General features: G+C 39.4%; 1 protein-coding gene across 3 annotated transcripts in view; it reads left to right on the top strand.

Moving 5' to 3' along the window:
• CDYL (chromodomain Y like) overlaps window positions 1–21,281 on the top strand; it is a 163,894-nt gene that overhangs the window by 77,315 nt on the left and 65,298 nt on the right. The window contains exon 2 of one of the 3 annotated variants that reach the window (XM_039869421.1): window positions 12,975–13,641. The exons of 1 other annotated variant lie outside the window; for it this stretch is intronic. In XM_039869421.1, the coding sequence (XP_039725355.1) occupies window positions 12,975–13,641 (667 nt within the window). Of the gene's footprint in view, window positions 1–12,974; window positions 13,654–21,281 lie in introns of all 3 variants that reach the window. One more of the 3 variants, XM_039869420.1, reaches the window with a different exon arrangement.

The raw sequence follows: 21,281 nt of genomic DNA, 5'->3' as shown, positions 1-21,281 counted from the left end.
GCTATGAGTAGTCACAGTGCCACTCAACTGCAAGGTGAATGTGCTTGTTTCCTGGCACCATTCCATCTCTCTGTGCCCTGGCCCTTTCTCCACCTCTACTTTGACCCTAGCCGCTTTACAGAAAAAAAGGGTCATGTTTTGGGGTCAAGTTGAACTTTCTCCGTACCCAAAGGGAACTCATACACACCCCTGTAGGTATTCTAAGGAATTTTGTAGGAGAGAGGACCTCAAACAGTTTTTGGCTCTGTTGGATACAGCCTCTTAAGACACCATCCTACCCAATCTTGCGGGAGCAGGTGCCGTCTGAATTCAACGCATGAGGTTTGGTCAAGCTTCATGCAATGGGGAAAAAAGTTAACCTGACCTTGTGGTTAGAGCCCACTGGGTCAATTCAGTGTAATGTTGTTGGTGTACATTTGAATGTATAATAGGAATTGATGCATTACCTACTTGGACTTCCCTATCCCACAGGTTTCAGGAGGATTCTCAGCTGGAAAGAGCTATGTGTCTATTGTAGTACTATGGGGGTATATAAGCCCCCGTCATTTGCCAGTAATGGGTGGCTTAGGTTTTAGAGTGAGTGCTCCTACCCTCTCACATAGTGTTCACTATATAGGTGATGTCCTGTTGGTAGACATGTCAGAAGCCTTGGTCTCAAAACCCCTGACTGCGGTATCATCACCAGCAAAGGTGGCTGATCCCAATAACATTGAGAGGCCTCCTTGCCATGTAAAGGTTTTTAGGAATATATGGGCAGGCTCACGATCCACAGTCCCTTATGTACTGAACAATAACTTCTGTCTCTAGCTGCCACATGGAAAAGGACTAGCACCTTAATGGATTCTGGGTATTGGAGACAGTGTGTGCCTTGCTTGGGCACATTATTCTGCGTGGCCCTTTAAATAGGCTAACTCACATTTCAGCATCCTTTGAGGCCAAATCCAGCTGGTTGTGTTGGAAGCTGTCCAGCAGTCTGTGGCCGTCTTGGCTGTAAGTATACCCCCTTTGGAAAGTGGCTAGCTATTATTAGCTTGCTCTTACCTGGCTACCGGGCTCTTGTCAAAACTGACTCATGTCCCATGGAGGTCTTGTGACTCTCAGGCCTGATAGTGCTGCTGCGTGCAGTTCAGCCTCATCACCAGAACGGAGAGTGAGCAGAATAGGGCAAAATTCAAGGCAGCTCATGGCTCCGGTCAGTACTACCCTTGATAAACCTTGTGAGATTGGTGCTGACTCTTGAGTTGTTGCCTAGATTTTGGTCTACCACTTGGAAACTACAGACTGTCTTGTATCACTCACGTAGATGGATGTCCCTGGTAAGGGCCTGCTTTTGGTGAGCCCAGCTGGAACCATGCTGCTGACTGAGCCTGCACCATCCAAACTGTCATTGCATGAGACATAGCAGTACATCTGCCCTCATAGACTATACTCAAGTAAAGGCCTCCATGTTTCTCATGCACAGGCAACCACTCCCTATCTGATTTGGATTTCTGACAGAAGTTTACTCAGTTGCTTGATGATGGAAAACCACATCACATGGGCTTTTAACCCTGCTGCCCTCTGTCAGGTTGATTATATGGGATTTAAGGCCTTATTCAGTGCTAATAGGGGTACCTCCCCAATGGTGAAACTTTTTCAGGCTACATACAGTGTTGCTGTTCCAGTCTGACCAGGCAGCTATGTGCATAGAATGATGGCCCCTGACACTAATCTGTGCCATGGTTTCAGCTTTCCAGACCATTTGCAGTGTGACAGTGGTGCAGCTTTATCATAAATGCCACTCAGTAATAGACTGAGCGTTAAGGTATTCATGGACCTTCCCTACCATTCATGTTCCCTACCATCTACAGGCATATGACTTCATAGAACATTGGGATAGTCTCCTCAAAAATCCATGCAAAAAAATTTGACTCCCCACCGCGCTGCCAGTCTATACACAGTGAGGCAGTTTGGTCACTGAATGCAGCTATCCCCAGGCAGGGTTCATATCCTCTTGGTTGTTTCCTGGGTTATGATTAAGACAAAAGTCGTGAGAGATTTTCTGTATACCTATTTTGAAAATTCTGGATTTCATCCCAACCATTCCTGGGTATTATTTTTTCCCTAACAGCAACCCAGGATGCTGCAGTTGCCTCTGAGTGACAGCCCAGGCAATGAGGGCTTAGGGAAGTCAAAATTATTCCGCTCTAGTCACCTGAATTTTCTTGCTGGACTAATAGGAGCCAAGATTATTAGGATAATAAGCACTATAGTTTAGTACTGCTACTCAGTAAATTCCCTACAGGGTCCACGTTGGCCAAAGTAGAAGACGTAATGGATGTATGTAAGCTACATAAAAATGCCCATATCCCTCTTGTACCTGGCCTGCCTTTACAAAAGTTCTGGGTAGGATATGTTTGATAAACAGGTAAAAATAGCTACTGTAATGGGAACATCAGTTTTGTGGTGGTGGAGTGAGTGCATCACTTGGAAAGGGAACACTTTACCCCTCAGGAGGTACTGGGAAGGAAGGAAAAGTAAGAGCCTTGTCTTTCAGAACCATTCCTAGAGTTTTCCTCAGTAATGAAAGAACCTAGGTGTGGCTCTCCCAAATTTTTACTAGAGACGTAAATATAACTTTTCTGTCTGTCATTCCTGGCCAGAACACTGACAATGATTTGGTGCATGCCTCATAACCATACTGAGACATCTGTCAGAAGCAGCATAGGAGGGCTTCAGCTCCTGTATCTGCCGCACAAAATACCTGTTAACACCTCTAGGTATCTGCCCACCCCATTCTCATAGCCATCATTGTCATTCATGGTGTGGATGAATGCCACCTAGATGGCTGGGTCGACAAACTGGACAGGTTGGACTGACTACTCTGAGGCAGCGCCTCCAGAAACAAGGACAAGACAGTTATGCGAACTAAGCTGTAGAGCTCTATAGCCATCTGGAAAGCTTTGCTGAGACACTGTCAACCTGTGCCTCCTTGGTAGACGGCTCATTTAAGGGAACCCAAGAAGTTGTAACCAACACTTTCCTGGATCAACATGTGCACCACTGAGACTATACTTGTATGGAAGCCGGATATGAACATGTTGCCCTCCCATAAACATGGTGGCTTGCATCTTACGGCTGATCATCGAAGACCCTAAAGTGTTTAAGAAAGAACAACCATAATCCTCATAAGACTGTGAAGAGCTCTCTAAAATGAGGCAAATCATGATTTGGGGGGGTGGGGAGGCGGCGGGGTGTGAGTTCCTGGAGGAATAATTGACATACTATATACATACATCCCACAGGCCCTACTATGAGAGCCATAGAAAAGGTGTAGGAAATTTGCCCCTGACATCCTCTGAAGTAAGTACTGAAAACATCTCTGCTCTGGAAGATACTCAAGTCAGCCCTAACTCGCTAACCGAGGTTTTATGGATGATAGAATTGCTCTGGATTTCCTCCTTGTGGTCCAAGACAGAGTCCATGCAATCATTAATGTATCCTGTTCTACTTGTCCCCAGCCTCTCTATTGGTCACATTGATCAGAGTGGTTGATGGAGTGGTGTCCTCAGAGGGGCAGATGTTGGGAAAAAATTCTTGAAGGATCTTTTACATTTGTGTATGTCTTGAGAGCAGACTCTGACTGCACTGGAATCTTTTTAGTAGTGTTGGTACAGCAAACATCCCTGGAGTCAAGGATATAGTGTCTTCCTTCAGACCTTAGGGTAGGTTTGCTTACGGCTTCGGATGACAGATATAGGTCAGGCGTGCTCACTGACCATTACAGAGATTTGGTTCCCCATGCTGAGAGTTCCTCTCTTGTAATGCAGCCCACTGCATGAGCAATTGTCTCTTGGCCCTCTTTATATTGCCTGTAGGAATTGGGGCTCAGGTAACTGATATAAACAAATGCTGATACTCTCGACAGTCGATACTGCTTTGAGTAATAAAGTATTATTTCTCTGATGAGGGAGGAGTCTTGTATTTTGCTCATCCATGAAAATGTTGAAAACTAACTTGGTAGATTGCAAATTGGTAAAATTTCAGACCCTTCCTGGTTCTCGAAGGTTTGTGGCAAAAAAAAAAAAAAAATCAGCTCCTGTTCTTCTGAATATACCTTTATTTTATCTCTGCTTTTCTTTAAACAGCTTTTATGAAGTTAATTCACATACCAAACAGTTCACTCATTTAAATTGTACTGTTCAGTGGCTGTTTATACAGTGTTGCATCCATCACCACAGCCAGTTATAGAACATTTTTTCATCACCTCAAAAAGAAACCCATGTCCATTAGATATCACCAACTTATGCACCCACCTCCATTTCCTTTCCTTCCCACTTCTTATCCCTCTTTCCCACCAGCCCTAAGTAACCACTGATTTGCTTTCTGTCTCTAAAATTGCCTATTCTGGACATTTCTTAGAAATAGAATCATATGTATTTTTTGTAACTGGCTTCTTTTACTTAGCATAATATTTTCAAGGTTCATCTATGTTGTTTTATGTGTTGATACTTCACTTCTTTCCATGGCTGAATAATACTCCCTCATAAGGTTATACAATATTTTGTTAGTCTGTTGATCAGGACATTTGGGTTGTTTCTGCCTTTTGACTATTATGAATAATGCTTCTATAAACATAGGCAAGTTTTGGTGGAGACAGAAATTTTCTTTCTCTTGAGTAGATACCTAAAAGTGAAATTGCTAGGTCATATGGAAGCTATATTTAATTGTTGGGGGATCTGCCAGACCATTTTCCAAGTGGCTGTACCATTTTACATGCCCACAAGCAGCATATGAGGGTTACATACTTACCAATACTTGTTTATTTTATTATAGCCAACCTAGTGAGTATGAAGCGATATCTCATTGTGATATGCATTTCCCTCGTGGCTAATGATGTTGAATCATCTTTTCATGTTCTTATTGGCCATTTTTATATCTTTTTTGGAGAACTAACTATTCGGACATTTGCCATTAATAAACTCTTGGCTTTTGAGTGTTGGAAGTAAGCCTTTTTATACTACCAATACAAGCCTCTTATTAGATAATTTGCAAAATTCCCATTTCACTTTCTAGGTGGTGTCCTTTGTAGTACAGAAGTTTTTAATTTTGATGTCCACTTATTTTTCTTTTGCTGCTTTTGCTTTTGGTGTCATGTCTAAGAAACCGTTGCCTAACCCACTTATGTATTCTGAGAGTTTTATACTTTTAACTTTTACATATATATCTTTGATCGATTTGAGTTGAATTTTGTATATGGTGTGAGGTAAAAATCTACCTTGCTTCTTTTACATATGGATATCCAGTTGTCCTAGCATCATTTGTTGAAAAAACTATCCTTTCCCCCTATTGAATAGCCTTGGCATCCTTATCAAGAATCATTGGCTCCTAGGGTTTATTTCTGGGCATTCTATTCTATACTGTTGGTCTCTACATCTGTCTTTATGCTAGTTCCACACTGTTTTGATTGCTGTAGGTTTATAGTAAATTTTGAAATACACAGATGTTAGTCCTGCAACTTTTTTGTTTTTAAAGGTTCTTCCTTTTGAAAGGGATATTCTCAGTCCCTTGCAATTCCATATGCAATTCTAATCATTTTAGGATTAGCATGCCAGAATCTACTAAGAAATCACCTGGAATTTTAGTAGAGATTGCATTGAATCTTTAGATTAACTTGGGGAATATAATAATATTAAGTTATTACATCTCCTGATCTATCATCATGCAGTCAATGTCTTTCCATTTTAATTAGGTCTTTAATTTCTTTCAACAATGTTTTGTAGTTGACCTTTTCTGTGTAAAAGGCTTTCCTAAGTCTTTTTTTTCCTTTCGATGCCGTAATAAATGGAACTGTTTTCTTAATTTTATGTTTGATTCGATCACCGCAACTGTACACAATTGATGCAGTATACTACTGTATACAATTTATTTTTGTATATTGATTTTTGTGGCCTGTGATCTTACTGAATTTGTTTATTCTAATAGCTTTTGTTGGACTCCTTAACATTATTCTATATCGATCATGTCATCTGCAAATAGATAATTTTACTTCTTCCTTTTCAATCTGGATGCCTTTTTATTTCTTGCCTAATTTCCCAGACAGAACTCTATTACAGTGTTGCATAGAAGTGGAGAGTCTTGTTTCCAGTGGTTTGGAGGGGGAATTCAGTCTTTCACCATTAATGATGTTATGTTTCAGGTTGAATACAGTTCCCTCTGTTCCTAGTTTGTTGAGTGTTTTAATTCTGAAGCGGTGTTGTATTTTTAAGAGCTCTTTTCGCATCTGTTGAGATGATATGCGATTTTCCCACTTTATTCTGTTGATACAGTTTGTTACATTAATTGATTTTCAGATGTTAAACCAACCTTGCATTTCTGGGTTAAATCCTTCTTGGTCATGATTATTTTTATACATTGCTAAATTCGATTTTCTAGTATTTTGTTAAAGATTTTTGTGTCTTTAATCATAAAAGATACTGATCTCTAGCTTTTTCTAATATCTTGGTTTTGGTAACACTGGTCTCATGGAATGAATTGTGAAGTATTCGCTCTTCTAATTATTGGAAGAATTTATGAAGAATTGATGTTAATTTTTCTATAAAAATTTGGTATAATTCACCAGTGAAGCCATCTGGTCCTTTGCTTTTCTTTGTGGAAAGTTTTTTGATACAAATTTAAGCTTTTTCTTTTTTATAGATTCGTTTGGATTATCCCGAGTTTCAGTAGTTAAGTGTCTTTCTTGGAATTTGTTTATTCATCTGAGTTATCTAAATCATTGGCATACAGTTGTTCATGGTATTATATTTCATTTTATTTCTGTGTTATTGATAGTCTTTGTTATAACTGGTAGCTCTCCCTCTCACAGTTTCTTTGGTCTGATTTTTTACCCCCTATGTATGGGCCACTTGTTCCTGTTTCTTTTCATGTCTTCTAATTTTTTAACTGGCCATTTTAAGGTTATATGTTGCATCAGCTCTGGATACTGGTTCCTCTTTGACCTCTCCAGGAGTTATGTTTGTTGTTATTTCCTTGACTAGACTATTTTAGTGGTCTCTATCCACTCTATGATATAACATTCGATGTGACTCCTATTGGGCTCAGCTTTGGATGAGCACATGGTTGCCCTTCAATGGCAGTGGTTTGAGTAGGGCTCTCTCTCTGACTCTCCCTGATCTTTCTAAGCTTCTGACTTTATTTCGTATTATACCTAACGTGTTAGACTCCACTCATTACTCTATAGTTTTTGACAATGCCTGGTGGATAAATTGCTCAGCTTTCTGATACAGTTAAATTTAAGCAGAAGTAATTGAGATTTGTTCTTACCCCCAGGAAGGCTCTTCTTAGCTGTCTCTTTCCCTGGTTCTCCCTGGTGAACTAGCTGATCTGTGGTTTAGCTTATTGCTCTTATTATTTTTAAGAACATCCTTTGGTTTAAAGCCCCTGCCCACACCATCTCAAACAAAGTCAGTTATTGTGGGCAACAGATCCCTTTTCTTATGGATTACCTCTCCCGCAGGTAAAATCTCTGAACCACTAGTCTGGGTGCCAAGTAGGATGGTAGCCTCTGGTCTTTCATCTCAGCTTGCATCTCCCAAATTTGAAATTGGGCAAGAGCATTCAAAGTCCCCAGTATTTTTACCCTGCCACTCCTGGGGCAGAGCCTCCTTATGAGTAGAGGCCAGGTGGAGGAAAGGAGCCCCTGACCTGTCATACTCACCTGGAATTTTGCCTCTTTTACTTAGATAGAGTAGGAGAGGGAAAAATGCTGGTGGCTTGTCTCTCCTGGTAAGCTGAGGGTAGTGAGCTCCTGTTACTCTGAATTGGAGGATGGGGGGAAGAAGGAAGTAGGTCATGGCTCAAAAGTTACAAACTTTCTCTGTTCTTATTGTGTGTTAGTAGATTTTCTTGAATAAATATTTCTTCATTTGCTCTATAGCCTTAAAACAATTTTCAGAGACTTTTAGTTTTAGTTTTTTGGTTTTGTTTTGTTTTAAGTAGTTTCACCAGCTTTGCTTATTTGGTTGGGAATTTTATCTACAGAGCTCCTTATGCTGCTTTTACTTTTTGAGCATATATTTTTTTCTAGATATAAAAGTCTGAATTGACAGTTTCTCCTTCAGTGGCTTGTCAACGGACTTCCATTGTTGTGGCCCTATATATAATGTCTTCTCCTATCCTCTACTCACTAGCTGGTGAGTGTTTTCCTTTTTAAGTTTGAATACAGTGATCATTGATGTGGTTTATGCTGAACGCCTACTTTCATTTTGAGAATCTGGAATTTTGATACATGCTAAGCAGAGGGGGTGCCTTTGTGACCAGCCCCCAATAAAAATCCTGGACACTGAAACTCTAATGAGCTTCTCTGGCAGAAAAGACTTGCATGTGTTGTGACAACTCGTTGCTGGAGGAATGAAGCATGCGTCCTGTGTGTCCACTGGGAGAGGACCTTTGCAAGCTTGCAGTTGACGTTTCCCCTATGTACTTTATACTTTTGTTGATTTTGCTTAATGTCCTTCTATTGTAATAAATCATAGCCGTGAGTAGGACTGTATGCTGAATCCTGTGTTTCCTCTTAGTGAATCATCAAACTTGGGGGTGATCTTGAGTGTCCCCAATATACCAACTGTTACTTTCCACTGGCCTAGTATAATTCAGGAGTTTGCTGAGAGCTTGAGGGGTTTGATATGTTGTTTTGGGAGCTTGCCCTTCCATGGGGCCCTTCTGTCTGTGATCTCCTTAGATTTCTAGTCATTCCGCACTCTATCTAAACTCCTGACTGCCTTCTGATACCTGAAGCCTATAAGACTGCACTTCCTTCCTGAATTTTACCAGCAGCAGACTGGGGAGCACAGAAGCCATTAGGTTCCCTTATTTCAAGGGTCCAATCTCCTCAGTTTGGGGCTTTTGGTTTATTTCCAGTGCCATCAAATAGTTGTTTATATTATTCCTCTGTTTCTTGCAGTAGAACCACCTGCCTGTGTTCTTAAGTAGTTAACAGCTCTTCTTAGTGGTTAAGGCAACTTTTCCTGTTTTTAATGGGTAACACAACTTTCAAATGGCTGGTGGAAAACAGGTCTTCTTCATCTAAAGAGCATGTTGCTTTTCTAAAGTCTACCAGAATTATTTGATATAAGCAAGGTTTTTGTTTGTTTGTTTGTTTTCCATAGTGAAGCTCTGTTACTCCAAATTGTCTAGCCATTTGGTATAAGACCCAAACCTGAGAAAAGCTTTCATCGTTGCTTATGGTTTCAAAGTTATCCTGGCAGTCTACTCTCACTGTTCTGGTAGGAAGCAGAGAAAGAATTAGCAACCAATATGACTGCTGACACAGTTACTGATGATGATACAATGTGACAAACTTTTCCTGCTGTGATTATTTTGCAACTTTGGTCTTTTTCTTATAAGCCAGTATGTTTACATGCCTTGTCCTGATATTATATGTTGGCTGTTAGGTATTTTAACTGCAACAGTGGCAGAGTTTCTCTTTCTTCCTTTTCTTACTGAACTCTTAAACCAGTTTTGATTCCACATGGATTTTTGTTCATGTGTTAGTGAACCTTTTATCCATCCTTTTCTTTCTGTCTTCAGCGCTTTCCTGGGCCTAGAGATACTGAAGTGTTCTCTGAGGTAGGTAAAGTGGGCTAGAGATTTGGAATTATCCTTTTTGATTAATTTCACTGCTTTGCAAGCCATCAGAGGACTTCGTAATATTAAGGAAAGCCTGGTTTTACTTGTTTCACATTTTGTTTTTTATAGATTGAATTTTAGAAGGAAATCCTAACCAAGAAAACTTTGGTCAATTTACCGTGCCACCGGTAGTCAAAGAAGGTTGTTATGATTTGAATTTGCAAGAATTTTATTTCACTTGTCATTGTGGGTAACCTTGTAATATAATACCTAGGTAATATGGATATTTTCATGTCTGTCTGTCTTCATTTTGTCTTGATTTTTAAAAATCTTAGTAGAACTCGTCTGCAGTTCTATATTTCAAGAGTTTGCTTTTTATAAAATTCTTTGCATTGAAATTCTGTAATTAAAAGTAGATACTTGCATATATACTTTGAGAAAGTACATTGATAGTGGTTTTCAGAAAGTTATGTTGGTGGGAGAAGGGAGTGAAAACCCAAAGAAAAATTTATTCATGTGTCTGTCTTGTAGTTTTCCTCCCTCACCAAATCACTTTATGCTTAATATTTCAGTAAAAAAACTTTCTTGAATCCAGGTGATGCCTGTTTATGGGAGATTAATATATTTTAGCCACTCATACCAGGAATCGACAGGACCTTTACATTTAAGCTTTCGAAGGGTAAAGGACATCTGTCCTTGAATGGGGACTGGGGGTGGGGGTGGAATGTGCCCAGTTTAGTCTGAAGTTGGTATTTAGAGGCCTGTGGTGGTTATTGGCCCAAACCTTCCCACCCTCTGTATAGTGCCAGTGTAACTGTTATAAACCTGCCACTTCAAAGTCATATTTGTTGTCTCCTTGTCAGCCTTATGTATCTTGTAAACCATGTCCCCCACAAGATTTATTAGGCAGCATATCTACAACCAAATGTTCTATTGTTCCTTCAAGCTAGGACCTGCAGGTTAACTCAAAGAATGGTTTTTACATTTTTAATAGTTGAAAAAAAAACAAAAGTACAATATTTTATGACATATGAAAATTACAAAATCCCAATTTTGGTGTTCATAAAATAGTTTTTTGTTTTCTTTTTAATGTCACCTCATTTAAGTGTCAACTGTGGTTGCTTTTGTGCTAACAAGGTTGAGTGGCTGGCAGACAACTTGGCCCTTGTGGGCCTTTTCATAAAGTTTGCCAACCCCTGATCTAATATATCCCGTGTTATTGCCTCTTTTTAGTGTCTAAACAAAGTCCGACCACTGAGTGCACAGGAAACACAGCACATGTATCCACTGCAGCTGCTGAGTTGGTCCCTGTTGTACCTCCTCCAGGTTTCCTCAGACAGACAGACAGACAGACAGACAGACAGACAGAATGAACAACAAACAAACTGGTTGGGGGAACTGGCACATGAAGGTTCTGGGGGTATCAGCCATGGAGGAGAAAGATACTCGTCATGCTTTCCCAGACAGAACCCTGCTTCCGCTTTAAGGAAATGGAAGAACAGAAAATGAGATGCTGTTTTATTGTACTTCATGTTTCTGGAATGGAAATAGATTTAGAAAGAAAATAAGTATTAAACATAGTTTTATTTTATGAGATTATCTCTTTATCCTTTGTATTTAAACTTTTAAATTATTTCTGCCATGAAATTGATTTGCATGGAATTTTCCAGAAGTACATCTTTTACTTAAATTGAAATACTTATACCCATATACATAACTCTTCACAAGCAAAGGAGCAGGGGAAAAATCACTTTCAAAGCTCTCTCTTCTATATTATGGACTGTCTAGACTCACATATGCAGATCTGACATTACTTACTGATTGTGGTGATCTCTTAGGCATGGAATCTGCAGTCTGCTGAAATAAGGCCTTTATTTACCCTTAATCCTGTTTGAACAGGAGCAGTAATGTGTATTTTATTTTAGGCTTTTCTGTGCTTAAGGACTCTAATTCTCTATAGCCCAGGTAGATATATTGGAGTGTTTTCGGTTGGTTTTTGTTTTCATTTTGAGAATAGGAGAAATGATGGGGTGGGGTATTCTCCCATGGTTTAAAAGTGTCTGTAATTTATTCACTTAGACTTTGTTCTTTTGGAATTAGATACACCGTCATGTCATCTGACCTAACCTATAACTTTGCCAAAAAATTTGTTGATGTTCTCGATAATTGATGGGCTTAGACCTTTGTGTCTTTAAAGAGTTGTATGACTGTAGGCCTCTACGTATAAGGTATGGAGGTATATGCTGTCATTGGGAAAGCAAGCTGATGGTTTTTATGTTAACTGGAGAAATTACAGATTCTAAATATTTCTCCAATAACATGGGGGAGACTATATCAAATATATTTTGTTTATATGAGTCATAGAAGATTTCCCATTTACACTTAGGATGTTAAAGTAGTAGAATTTGTCGCAGTAATAATGTTCTATGGAAAGGTTGTGTGAATTCATAAATTTGATATGGGATATATTCATCCTCAAATTCAAAGATGAACATTTTCCCCTAAAGATGTTAGCGTAAAATTAGTTTAAAACCAAGATTTAAAGGTAAATAACCTGACCGTTCTTGACTACTTTATTACCAATAAAGCATTACGATTTCTGTTGACCTTTTTCATTTTAACCGAGTACTTCTAAAGCAGCCATCCCCAACCTTTTTGGCACCAGGGACCAGTGCTCTTGTGAGAATCTAATGCCTGATGATCTGAGGTGGGGCAGTGATGATAGCACTGGGGAGTGGCTGCAAATACAGATGAAGCTTCTCTTGTTCTCCCACCTGCCGCTCACCTCCTGCTGTGTGGCCTGATTCCTAACAGGCGACGGACCTGTACCATCCATGGCCCAGGGATTGGGGACCCCTGTTCTAAAGGATACTTGCAAAACAATCAGGTTTCCTCAGTAAGCCAGTTCCACACTCTAGAAGGCTCTTAGCTCTTCATAGCTTGGTGTACTTACCATAGTCAGGCTATTGCTTGAGTGCTTGCTGTTGGTAACCTAAGGATGACGACGCAAAAGGCTATAGATGACTAGCAATGTTCCAGTTGTGACTGTGAAAACCAACTCAGATGGTCAGGGCTTAATGTAAATATAAAGAGCCTCCTTTGAATTACAAAAAAAGAAAAAAGCTCTATACTCAATGCACGTACATATACTCTGAACATAAAATTTTAGCATTTTTACTTAATTTTAAGGAAATTGCTAAAATCCCAAGTGCTCTGTTACTATTCCATTTTCAGACGATTTGGCTCAGGGAAAAGATCATTTTCATTATTTATTGTGGGTTTTATTATTTTGATGTTTTGTTACTAAGCTTGTATTTTTTTCTTTTTAGATATTACGTTTATACTTTTTTCTTTTCTTTTATAAACAGGTTGAAAGGATTGTTGACAAAAGGAAAAACAAAAAAGGGAAGACAGAATATTTGGTTCGTTGGAAAGGCTATGAGAGTGAGGATGACACTTGGGAACCAGAACAGCATCTTGTGAACTGTGAGGAATATATTCATGATTTTAATAGACACCATACTGAAAAGCAGAAAGAAAGCACATTAACCAGAACAAATAGGACCTCTCCAAACAATGCTAGGAAACAGATTTCCAGATCCACCAACAGCAACTTTTCTAAAACCTCTCCTAAATCACTAGTGATTGGCAAAGACCACGAGTCCAAAAACAGTCAGTTATTTGCTTCCAGCCAGAAGTTCAGGAAAAACACAGCTCCATCTCTCTCAAACCGGAAGAATATGGACCTAGCAAAATCAGGTATAAAGATACTTGTGCCTAAGAGTCCCATTAAGAGCAGGACCGCAGTGGATGGCTTTCAGAGTGAGAGCCCTGAAAAACTGGACCCCGTTGAGCAGGGTCAGGAGGACACGGTGGCGCCAGAAGTGGCAGCCGAAAAGCCGGTTGGAGCTTTATTGGGCCCAGGCGCAGAGCGAGCTAGAATGGGAAGCAGGCCCCGAATACACCCACTAGTGCCTCAGGTGCCTGGCCCGGTGACTGCAGCCATGGCCACGGGATTAGCCGTTAATGGAAAAGGTGAGTGTCCAGGTGAGTGGCTCAGTGGGCATCATCTCTGTCAATGGCCACAAACTATTACTTGGCATAAGTGTTCCTTCCTTCAAGTTGATCCTATTCTAGAGGGTGGGGAACCTGCAGAGTCAGTTTCTAACATATATTTACTATAACCTTTGAGTGATTTTGCCAGCTTCTTCTTTCTTTGAAGCCTTCAGGATTTATCTCTTAAATCAGCACTAGCTATCCCTACTTAATTGTCTACCCACAAACTACCACCGTGTTGATGTGCTTTAAACAACATCTCACTCTAAATAAGTTATGGTTAGTATTTTTTTTTACAGGAAGTTTCTTTCCGAAGCCATCTACCTACCTTTATACATCTTAGACACTGAGTCTCATTTTAAGAATCCACCTGAATTTTCTAAATGTGACTAGTATTGATTAGAAGTAATGATCTTTATTTTGCTAATGCATTTAAATAACCAGAAATCAATTGAGAGTTTGCCTAGTAGAGCCTTCAGGACTTGAATTTGTTTTTTTGTAAATAGTCAGCTGTTCAAATCCCATTGTCCTTTTTTCAGAGTAGGAGTCTGTTCAACATGGGTGGTATTTTCTGTTTTATTTTTACCCCTGTTCCTGGATTCTACAGCTTAGTTGAGTGTACCATGACCTCCCCAAACACCACAGTTGGGAATTAGCATAGACAACTTTCTTCTCTCCACTTTCCCATGTCTAGCTAGCCACCAATCTGTATAGATTCTATTAAGTGTGTTTCTCTGTTAGTAAGCTCTACTCACCCTCCCTCACTTTAGGCCCTGGTGACTTATTACCTATCATAGCTTTCTAATCGCTCTCCATGCTTCCTTCCTTTTGACAACTCCCATCTATTCTTGGATGGGCGAGGAGAACTCCAGTCTCCAATCTGATTGTACCACCATCACCTCAGCAGGTGTGCTTTTGAGTATCTCTGCTCAGCACTCACCTGCCTCTCTCACTCCATCTCTCCATGTCAGTACTCCTGCCATCCTCTCTGCCAGGAGCTTCATGCCTTTCCTGTTCTTTGTTCGCCTCATCAGCTCTGAATCTTCCTTTTGGTACAGGCACCACCAGTGCCTGTGTCCTTTCATCTCTTACGGTCTTCTTACCCTCTGTTACAGTATTGTAATTGCCTCTTTACCTGTGTGTCTCTCCCTCCACTAATGCTTAGTAGACTAATATAAAATGAAATAAAATGATGTTTGTTTGTTTGGGTAGCTGTTTTCCCCTAAAGAGAAATATTATCTAAGACACTACTCTAACCATCTTGCTGTGGTGCCATCAAAGTTTTGGCCTTGTCCCTTGTATAGCAGTGAAGAGGAATATAAACTAAAATATGTGATTTCAGCATTGGCCAGTAAATTGCCATCTTGTTAATGATTTTCAGATACACACTTTACTCAAATACTCCTCCTCTTCCCTTACTACAAAGGTTTCGCCTTTACCTATGTGAAGGAACTTGTGTGAGCTCATTTACAGAGTAGATTTCCCATGTTGTTGTCTGGCTCATTGATACAGTTTTCTCTTACCTCGTTGTAGATGAAGGACCATAGAGGTTCAGAGGTAGAAGAGACTTTATAAATCATCTAGTTGCATGCTCTGTTCTACAGATAGGGAAGTCAAGTTCAGAGAGACTGTGATGTTCAGACGGAACTGAAGGCAGAGATGGAATCAGAACATTTCTCATTTCTACTCCCATGTTCTTGTCAACATTGCTTATTGCCTCCACTAGACAAGAATCTACTTCTTTATTGATTATTTAGGGCAAGGCCCTGTGCTGGGCTCTGGTGCTACAAATAAGGATTGGGCCTGTGCTGACTCTCTGGGGGTAGGAGTTGGCAAACTACAGCCTGTGGGCCAAACCAAGCCTACTACCTGTTTTTGTATGGCCTGTAAGCTAATAATGTTTTTTTTGTTTGTTTTCTACTGTTTGTAAAAATCAAGAGGAATACTATTTCATAACACATGAAAACAAAAGATTCAAATTACTATGTCCATAAGTAAAGTTTTATTGGAACACAGCCATGGTAATCCATTCACTTACGGTCTCTGGTTGTTTTCTGGCTACAAGGACAGAGTTGAGTCTTTGGGGCAGAGACCATGTAACCTGCAGAGCTAAAAAAAATTGACAGGCTGGTTCTTGACAGAAAATGTTTGCTAATCTCTGCTCTAGGAAGTCACAGTTCTGGGGTAGTATTGCGGCAGGGGCGGTGGGGGGTGGCGGACGCAAAGGGACACAAAAGGTTCTGTGGTTCCACTCTGATTCTCTACAAAAGTTGTATCTACCTACCTTTTGACGGGGGAAAGGAGCACAATTTTCAAAACCTTTTTGACCCTCAGCAAAAGCCTTCAGTTTTGTATAAGAAAGGTAATGGCTTCTATTTAAATAAAGAGCTGGTGACTTCTTTTTTATTACTCTTCTCATTTCAAAAAATTTTAAATGTCCTAAGAGTGGCTTTGGTTAAAACTACAAGGGACGTGCAAGCATAAAATCTTAAATTATTTTATCTTGTCCTTTGGAATTAGATAGATTGGGGTTGGAGTAACACTATATTTCCAAGGCCCTTGTGACTGACTGCCTTTCTATTCTGGCCCTGAGTCCTATATATGCTCCACTTAGATGAGAGCAGGCACAGAAATTACTTGGGAATGTTTTTAGGACATTGGTGAATGACATCCCCCTATGGTCATGATCTAAACCAGGCTTGTAGATAAGGAAGGAAAAGAACCAACACCTCCACCCACAGGAGCCTGCCATTCTGAAAGAAATGCAATGTCAAAAGCCAGTGATGTCTTAGACACCTTGGTCCCCTACCTTTGCTTCCCTTCACTCTTTTCCCTTTGTAGAAAGATGATTTTGTTCTTCCTTTAATTAGAATGTAAGCTCTAGGAAGGGATTTTGTTTTGCCAGGGCTAAATCTTATGTATCCAGAGTGGTGCCTGCATATAGTAGGTGCTCTGCCAATGTTTGTGGAGGGAATGATTCCAGTGCTCACTAAAGAGAAGGATGGTAATGGGTCATGATAGCCCTATTGTTGGGCCACACTAAACGGGAGGAGAAAATGCTACTGAAACGACAAGGTATGTGTGGGCCAGAAGCACGGAAACATTCCAGAAAACCTCGTATTCGCTCTCAGAGTGTATCTTTCCTGAATGAAGACATGTAGTATCCAAAGCTGTATTAGGTTGTTGGTCCACTCTCAAACATTTTTAAAGCAGTTGTTTTTTACTTTCCACATTTATTTTAGAGCTACTTAAGAAAACTAGTTTTTCTAAAACTAATTGAAGCAGATACCCATGGCATCGTTGGGAGATGAACCATCTCCTATTCAAAACATTAATTATGAGTGTGAGGGATAATTTTGCCACCAAACACAACAGATATTTAAATATCTGTTAACCAAAAGAGTAAATGTTGCTGGAGAATTTTGACACACACGTGATTACTTTTACAGAATAACCTTATGTGTATTTAGTTTTTAACTTTTGAGTATGAAACTGAGATTTAAGAGATGAATATGTTGCTTCACTGAGAAATATGAGAAATTTTAAAATTTAGGTGATATAGCTGTCTTCTGTCTGTTCTTTATTAATAAGTTAATGACAATGTTTTCTTGCTCTTTCAATAGCCTAATAAATTAATCCTACAAAAGAAACAATTGCTTTTAAAAACTAGATTATCTTAACTTTGTTCTTTTGAGAATTCAAATATATAATTGATCATTATCCAATAAATACAACATTTGAAAAAAAGCTCAAATGTTGTATTTCAAAGTAAGGTCTATTTAAATCTTACCAGTATTATTCTGTAGGGTTGGCTGCTGGATATTAAGTCAAAGCCGATGGATATAGGAGGAAAATGACACGCTACGTGTGACCACCTACTTTCCATCTCATAAGCCTTTCAATCCAAGGCAGCTCCCAGGAGAAATTGTTCAAGAAAACTTGGGTCCTTCTGAGGAGCTGGAATGTAAATTCCTCTCAGTAAGAAAATGAAGCAGATGCTCTTTCTCCCTTCTCTGTGATTATCAGGGAAGCTGAAGTGCCAAATCAGCAGCCTCCCTCTAGGAAGAGGCCTGTGGCCCCCTTAACCCATTTATTATTTAGGTGCTGAAATTAGAACTTCACCCCAAGGAAAGGTCAAGTAGTCAGGACACCAGTGCCCAGAGGCAGTAGCCATTCAGCAGGACCACAACAGGAAATGTCCACTTGAAAAGAGGACATTTGAAGCCAGGCTATATAGTGTGTATATATGAGGGTTTGATCAAAAAAGATTTAAATTTCAGACCAACAGACATTTGTTGGCACATCCTGTTTAACACCTTGTGCTATAGGCTTCCACGTGTATTATCTGACAAGGAACAAACCTACTTACACATAGAAAGACTACAGAAGCTAAAATTGAACCAAAGTGAAGTAAACCTTTGAAGAAAGCAGGTGGACAACTTTTCTCCACCTCCTTAAGCATTTAATAAATAGCATCAGGCTAAATGATCTGCTCACTCAGACAAAATTGGTCCTTTGTTCCTTCTTTCAGGCAATTTCAGTAGTCCTCGAACATAGCTGTGCTTCAGATTCTAATACAGTTTTAGGCACAAGGTGCCATACAGAAGATGTTCCTGTCCAGGGGCAGCAGTCTGTTAAAGAGTTGGTCACCATTTGGAGTGTTTATTTGAAAACTTACAAATGTGCAGTTATTTGCCAGTAATTGATGTAGAGCCAAGGCCTTTAAAAGGGGTACTTTCATTTGCCACTTGTTTGAAGAACCCAGCCCTTTTGAGTATAGATCATTGATTGGAGTTTGGTTTTGTGTGATGCACACTCATAATGCATCATGTATTAATTCTGGTTTGGATTTCTTTAAAATGGATACTTAAAAAAACTGAGTGCACAGTCCTAGAATTTTTCATTCTCATTTTCTTCTGTCTGATTCGACGATTACTTCTAACCTTAGAGCCTTTCCAAAACATTAGACATAGTTTTCATTGAAGTATCAGCTCTCTTTTTGTAATCGTATCTCCTATTTCATGTAAAAATGAATTAAATGTGGTAAATTCAACTGGCCTAAGAAGCTTAGGGAATAAAACCATCATATATCCCACCAGGAGGAGCCCATGCATGACTGCCAAGCTCTTTACTGTGCTGCTTTGGGGAGACTTCCCCTCCTTTTGCACTTCCAAGGTTTTATGGTCTGTTCAAGGATGATTAGGACTTGGTGAGGTATTGACCCACAGAGCTCAAGCCCATTTCAGAGCACTTGCGATTGTTTTTTCTTTTCATTTTTACTTTCTACCCACCTCCCCCCACGCCAGTACCCTGTATCTGTGGTGCCCAGGCCAACAGTAGCATCTGGGGACCTGCCAGAAATGCACATCCCCAAACCCCACTCATACCTCTTGAACTGGAAACTCAAATGGGCCTAACAGTCTGTTTAACAAGCCCTCCAGAGTCTCACTAAAGTATAACTACCATCCTATACTGTGTTGTATTACAAGTTTGTGGTTTTATAGAGCAAGATGGGAAATAAAACTATACCACTAAATTTTTGTTATATTTTAGATTCTTACAGTTAGGTATATTTAGTTTCTAGTCTCTTTTGAGATTGTTTAGTCTTAGCATATCCTGATTTAAAATTGTTTCTAGGCACTTGTATTTAATAAATATTTTAATAATTTAAAATTTTTAGATGACAGGAAAACATAAAATATTTAAAACATCCTAAAGAAAAAAAGAAAAGTAACCCCACCCACAAGCCCCACTTCCTCCTCCTACTCTCCAGAGACAACCACTACTGTTTTTTCCTTCCAGAAATTAGATAAACATGCACATCTTTTAAATATATCAGTGGGCTCATACCTGTCATGTGGTTCTGCATCCTAAGCTGTTTTAAAATTTTTATGGTACCTCTTGGATATATTTTTATATCCACACAAGTAACTCTACTTCATTCTTCCAAAAGATTTTGTGGCTATTTATTATATGACTATATCGTACATACCTGCTATCAGCGATTTAGTAGGCATTTAGCTATCATTGTTTCTTGGCAGGGGTAGCTTTGGCATTTGGACCTGGACACTTTCCTGGTTCAACATCCCTGGTCCTGCCATTAAGATGCTAGTAATGGCCTCAGGCATCATGACAAATCACAGTGTCTCTCGTTCCTGCCTGCACACCTACATTACCACAAGATACCTGTGTCTAGGTATATTCATTAAGTGAGAACCACAGCTGTAGATATTGAGAGTTTTTCCTTGTATATGAATACAGTTGACCTTTAAAACATAAATTGGAACTGTGCAGGTCCACTTACACATGGACTTTTTTTTTCAATATATATATTGGGAATTGTTTGGGAGATTTCTTTACTACTGTGAAGCAGTCATATTGATTACATTAGGCCAGGGGTCCATGGCCTGTTAGGAACTGGACCGCATAGGAGAAGGTGAGCAGCGGGCCAGCAAGTAAGCAAAGAAGCTTCATCTGTATTTTCAGCCGCTCCCCTACAGTAGCATCACCGCCTCAACTCCACCTCAGATTATCAGGCAGTAGGTTCTCATAGGAGCACTGGTCCCTGGTGCCAGAAAAGTTGGGGACCACTGCATTAGGCTACCATAAAGCAGTTACGTTGCTGCTTTGTTATCAATGCATGAACCACTGTACTTGTAAATAAATACGAACTTTTTCACATCTTTTCATTTTCGATGTCCAGTAATATGTAATTATATAACCTCTACAGTGTTTTGTATCATAAGACACTATTGATGTGAGGTACAGATAATTCATCTTATAGATGATGTAAATGTATGGTATCCATAAATACAGTACAATACTGTGAATATATTTTCTCTTTTTTATGTTCCTTAACATATTCTTTTTTCTAGCTTACTTGATTAGAATACAGTATAATACATATAACATACAACATATGTGTTAACTTTATGTTATCGGTAAGACTGCCATTCAGCAGTAGGCTATTAAGTTTTGGGGGAGTCAGAGTTAGACACAGATTTTTGACTGTGCAGGGGTTGGCACCCCAAAACCCCGCAGTGTCCAATGATCCACTGTATAATTTATTGATGCTACAGTGGCAGAAATGTTAACGTACTTCCTATGTTTAGCACAAGTAATCCATAAATTCTATGAATCTTTACGCAAGTAATTTGAGTAAAATAGGAAAGTTTACCATTACTTCCTCCTCCCCTGAGAATACCATTTCCTTCCCTAGAGGAAACATTAATAGTTTAACATATGGCATTTCAGACCTTTTTCTATGTATTTCCACTCTTTGAAATGGAGTCATACTAAAATAATTATTCTGGTATTTGCCTTTTTCATTTAACACCATGTCTTTGAGACCTTCCATTTTTAACTTTTTTTTAACTTGATTTTTAACTTTTTTGATATAATTTTGAACTTAAAAAAGAAGTTGCAAGACTAGTACAAGAAAAATCCATATACTCTTTCCACATTCACCAGTTGTTTATATTTTGCATCATTTCTCCTCTCTCCTCCGCTGCTGTGTGTGTGTATATTTACACTCACATGCACGCACACACACACACAGTTTTTTCTTGAACCTTTGAGTTAACTTAGAGACTTGCTGTTGTAAACAAGAGCTATAACTG

This window comes from Pteropus medius, unplaced genomic scaffold, assembly GCF_902729225.1.
Source record: "Pteropus medius unplaced genomic scaffold, Ma_sr-lr_union100, whole genome shotgun sequence".
In the NCBI taxonomy this organism is placed as follows: Eukaryota; Metazoa; Chordata; class Mammalia; order Chiroptera; family Pteropodidae; genus Pteropus; species Pteropus medius.
The sequence above is the reverse complement of the archived record's forward strand: the minus strand, read 5'-3'. Positions and strand labels throughout refer to the sequence as shown.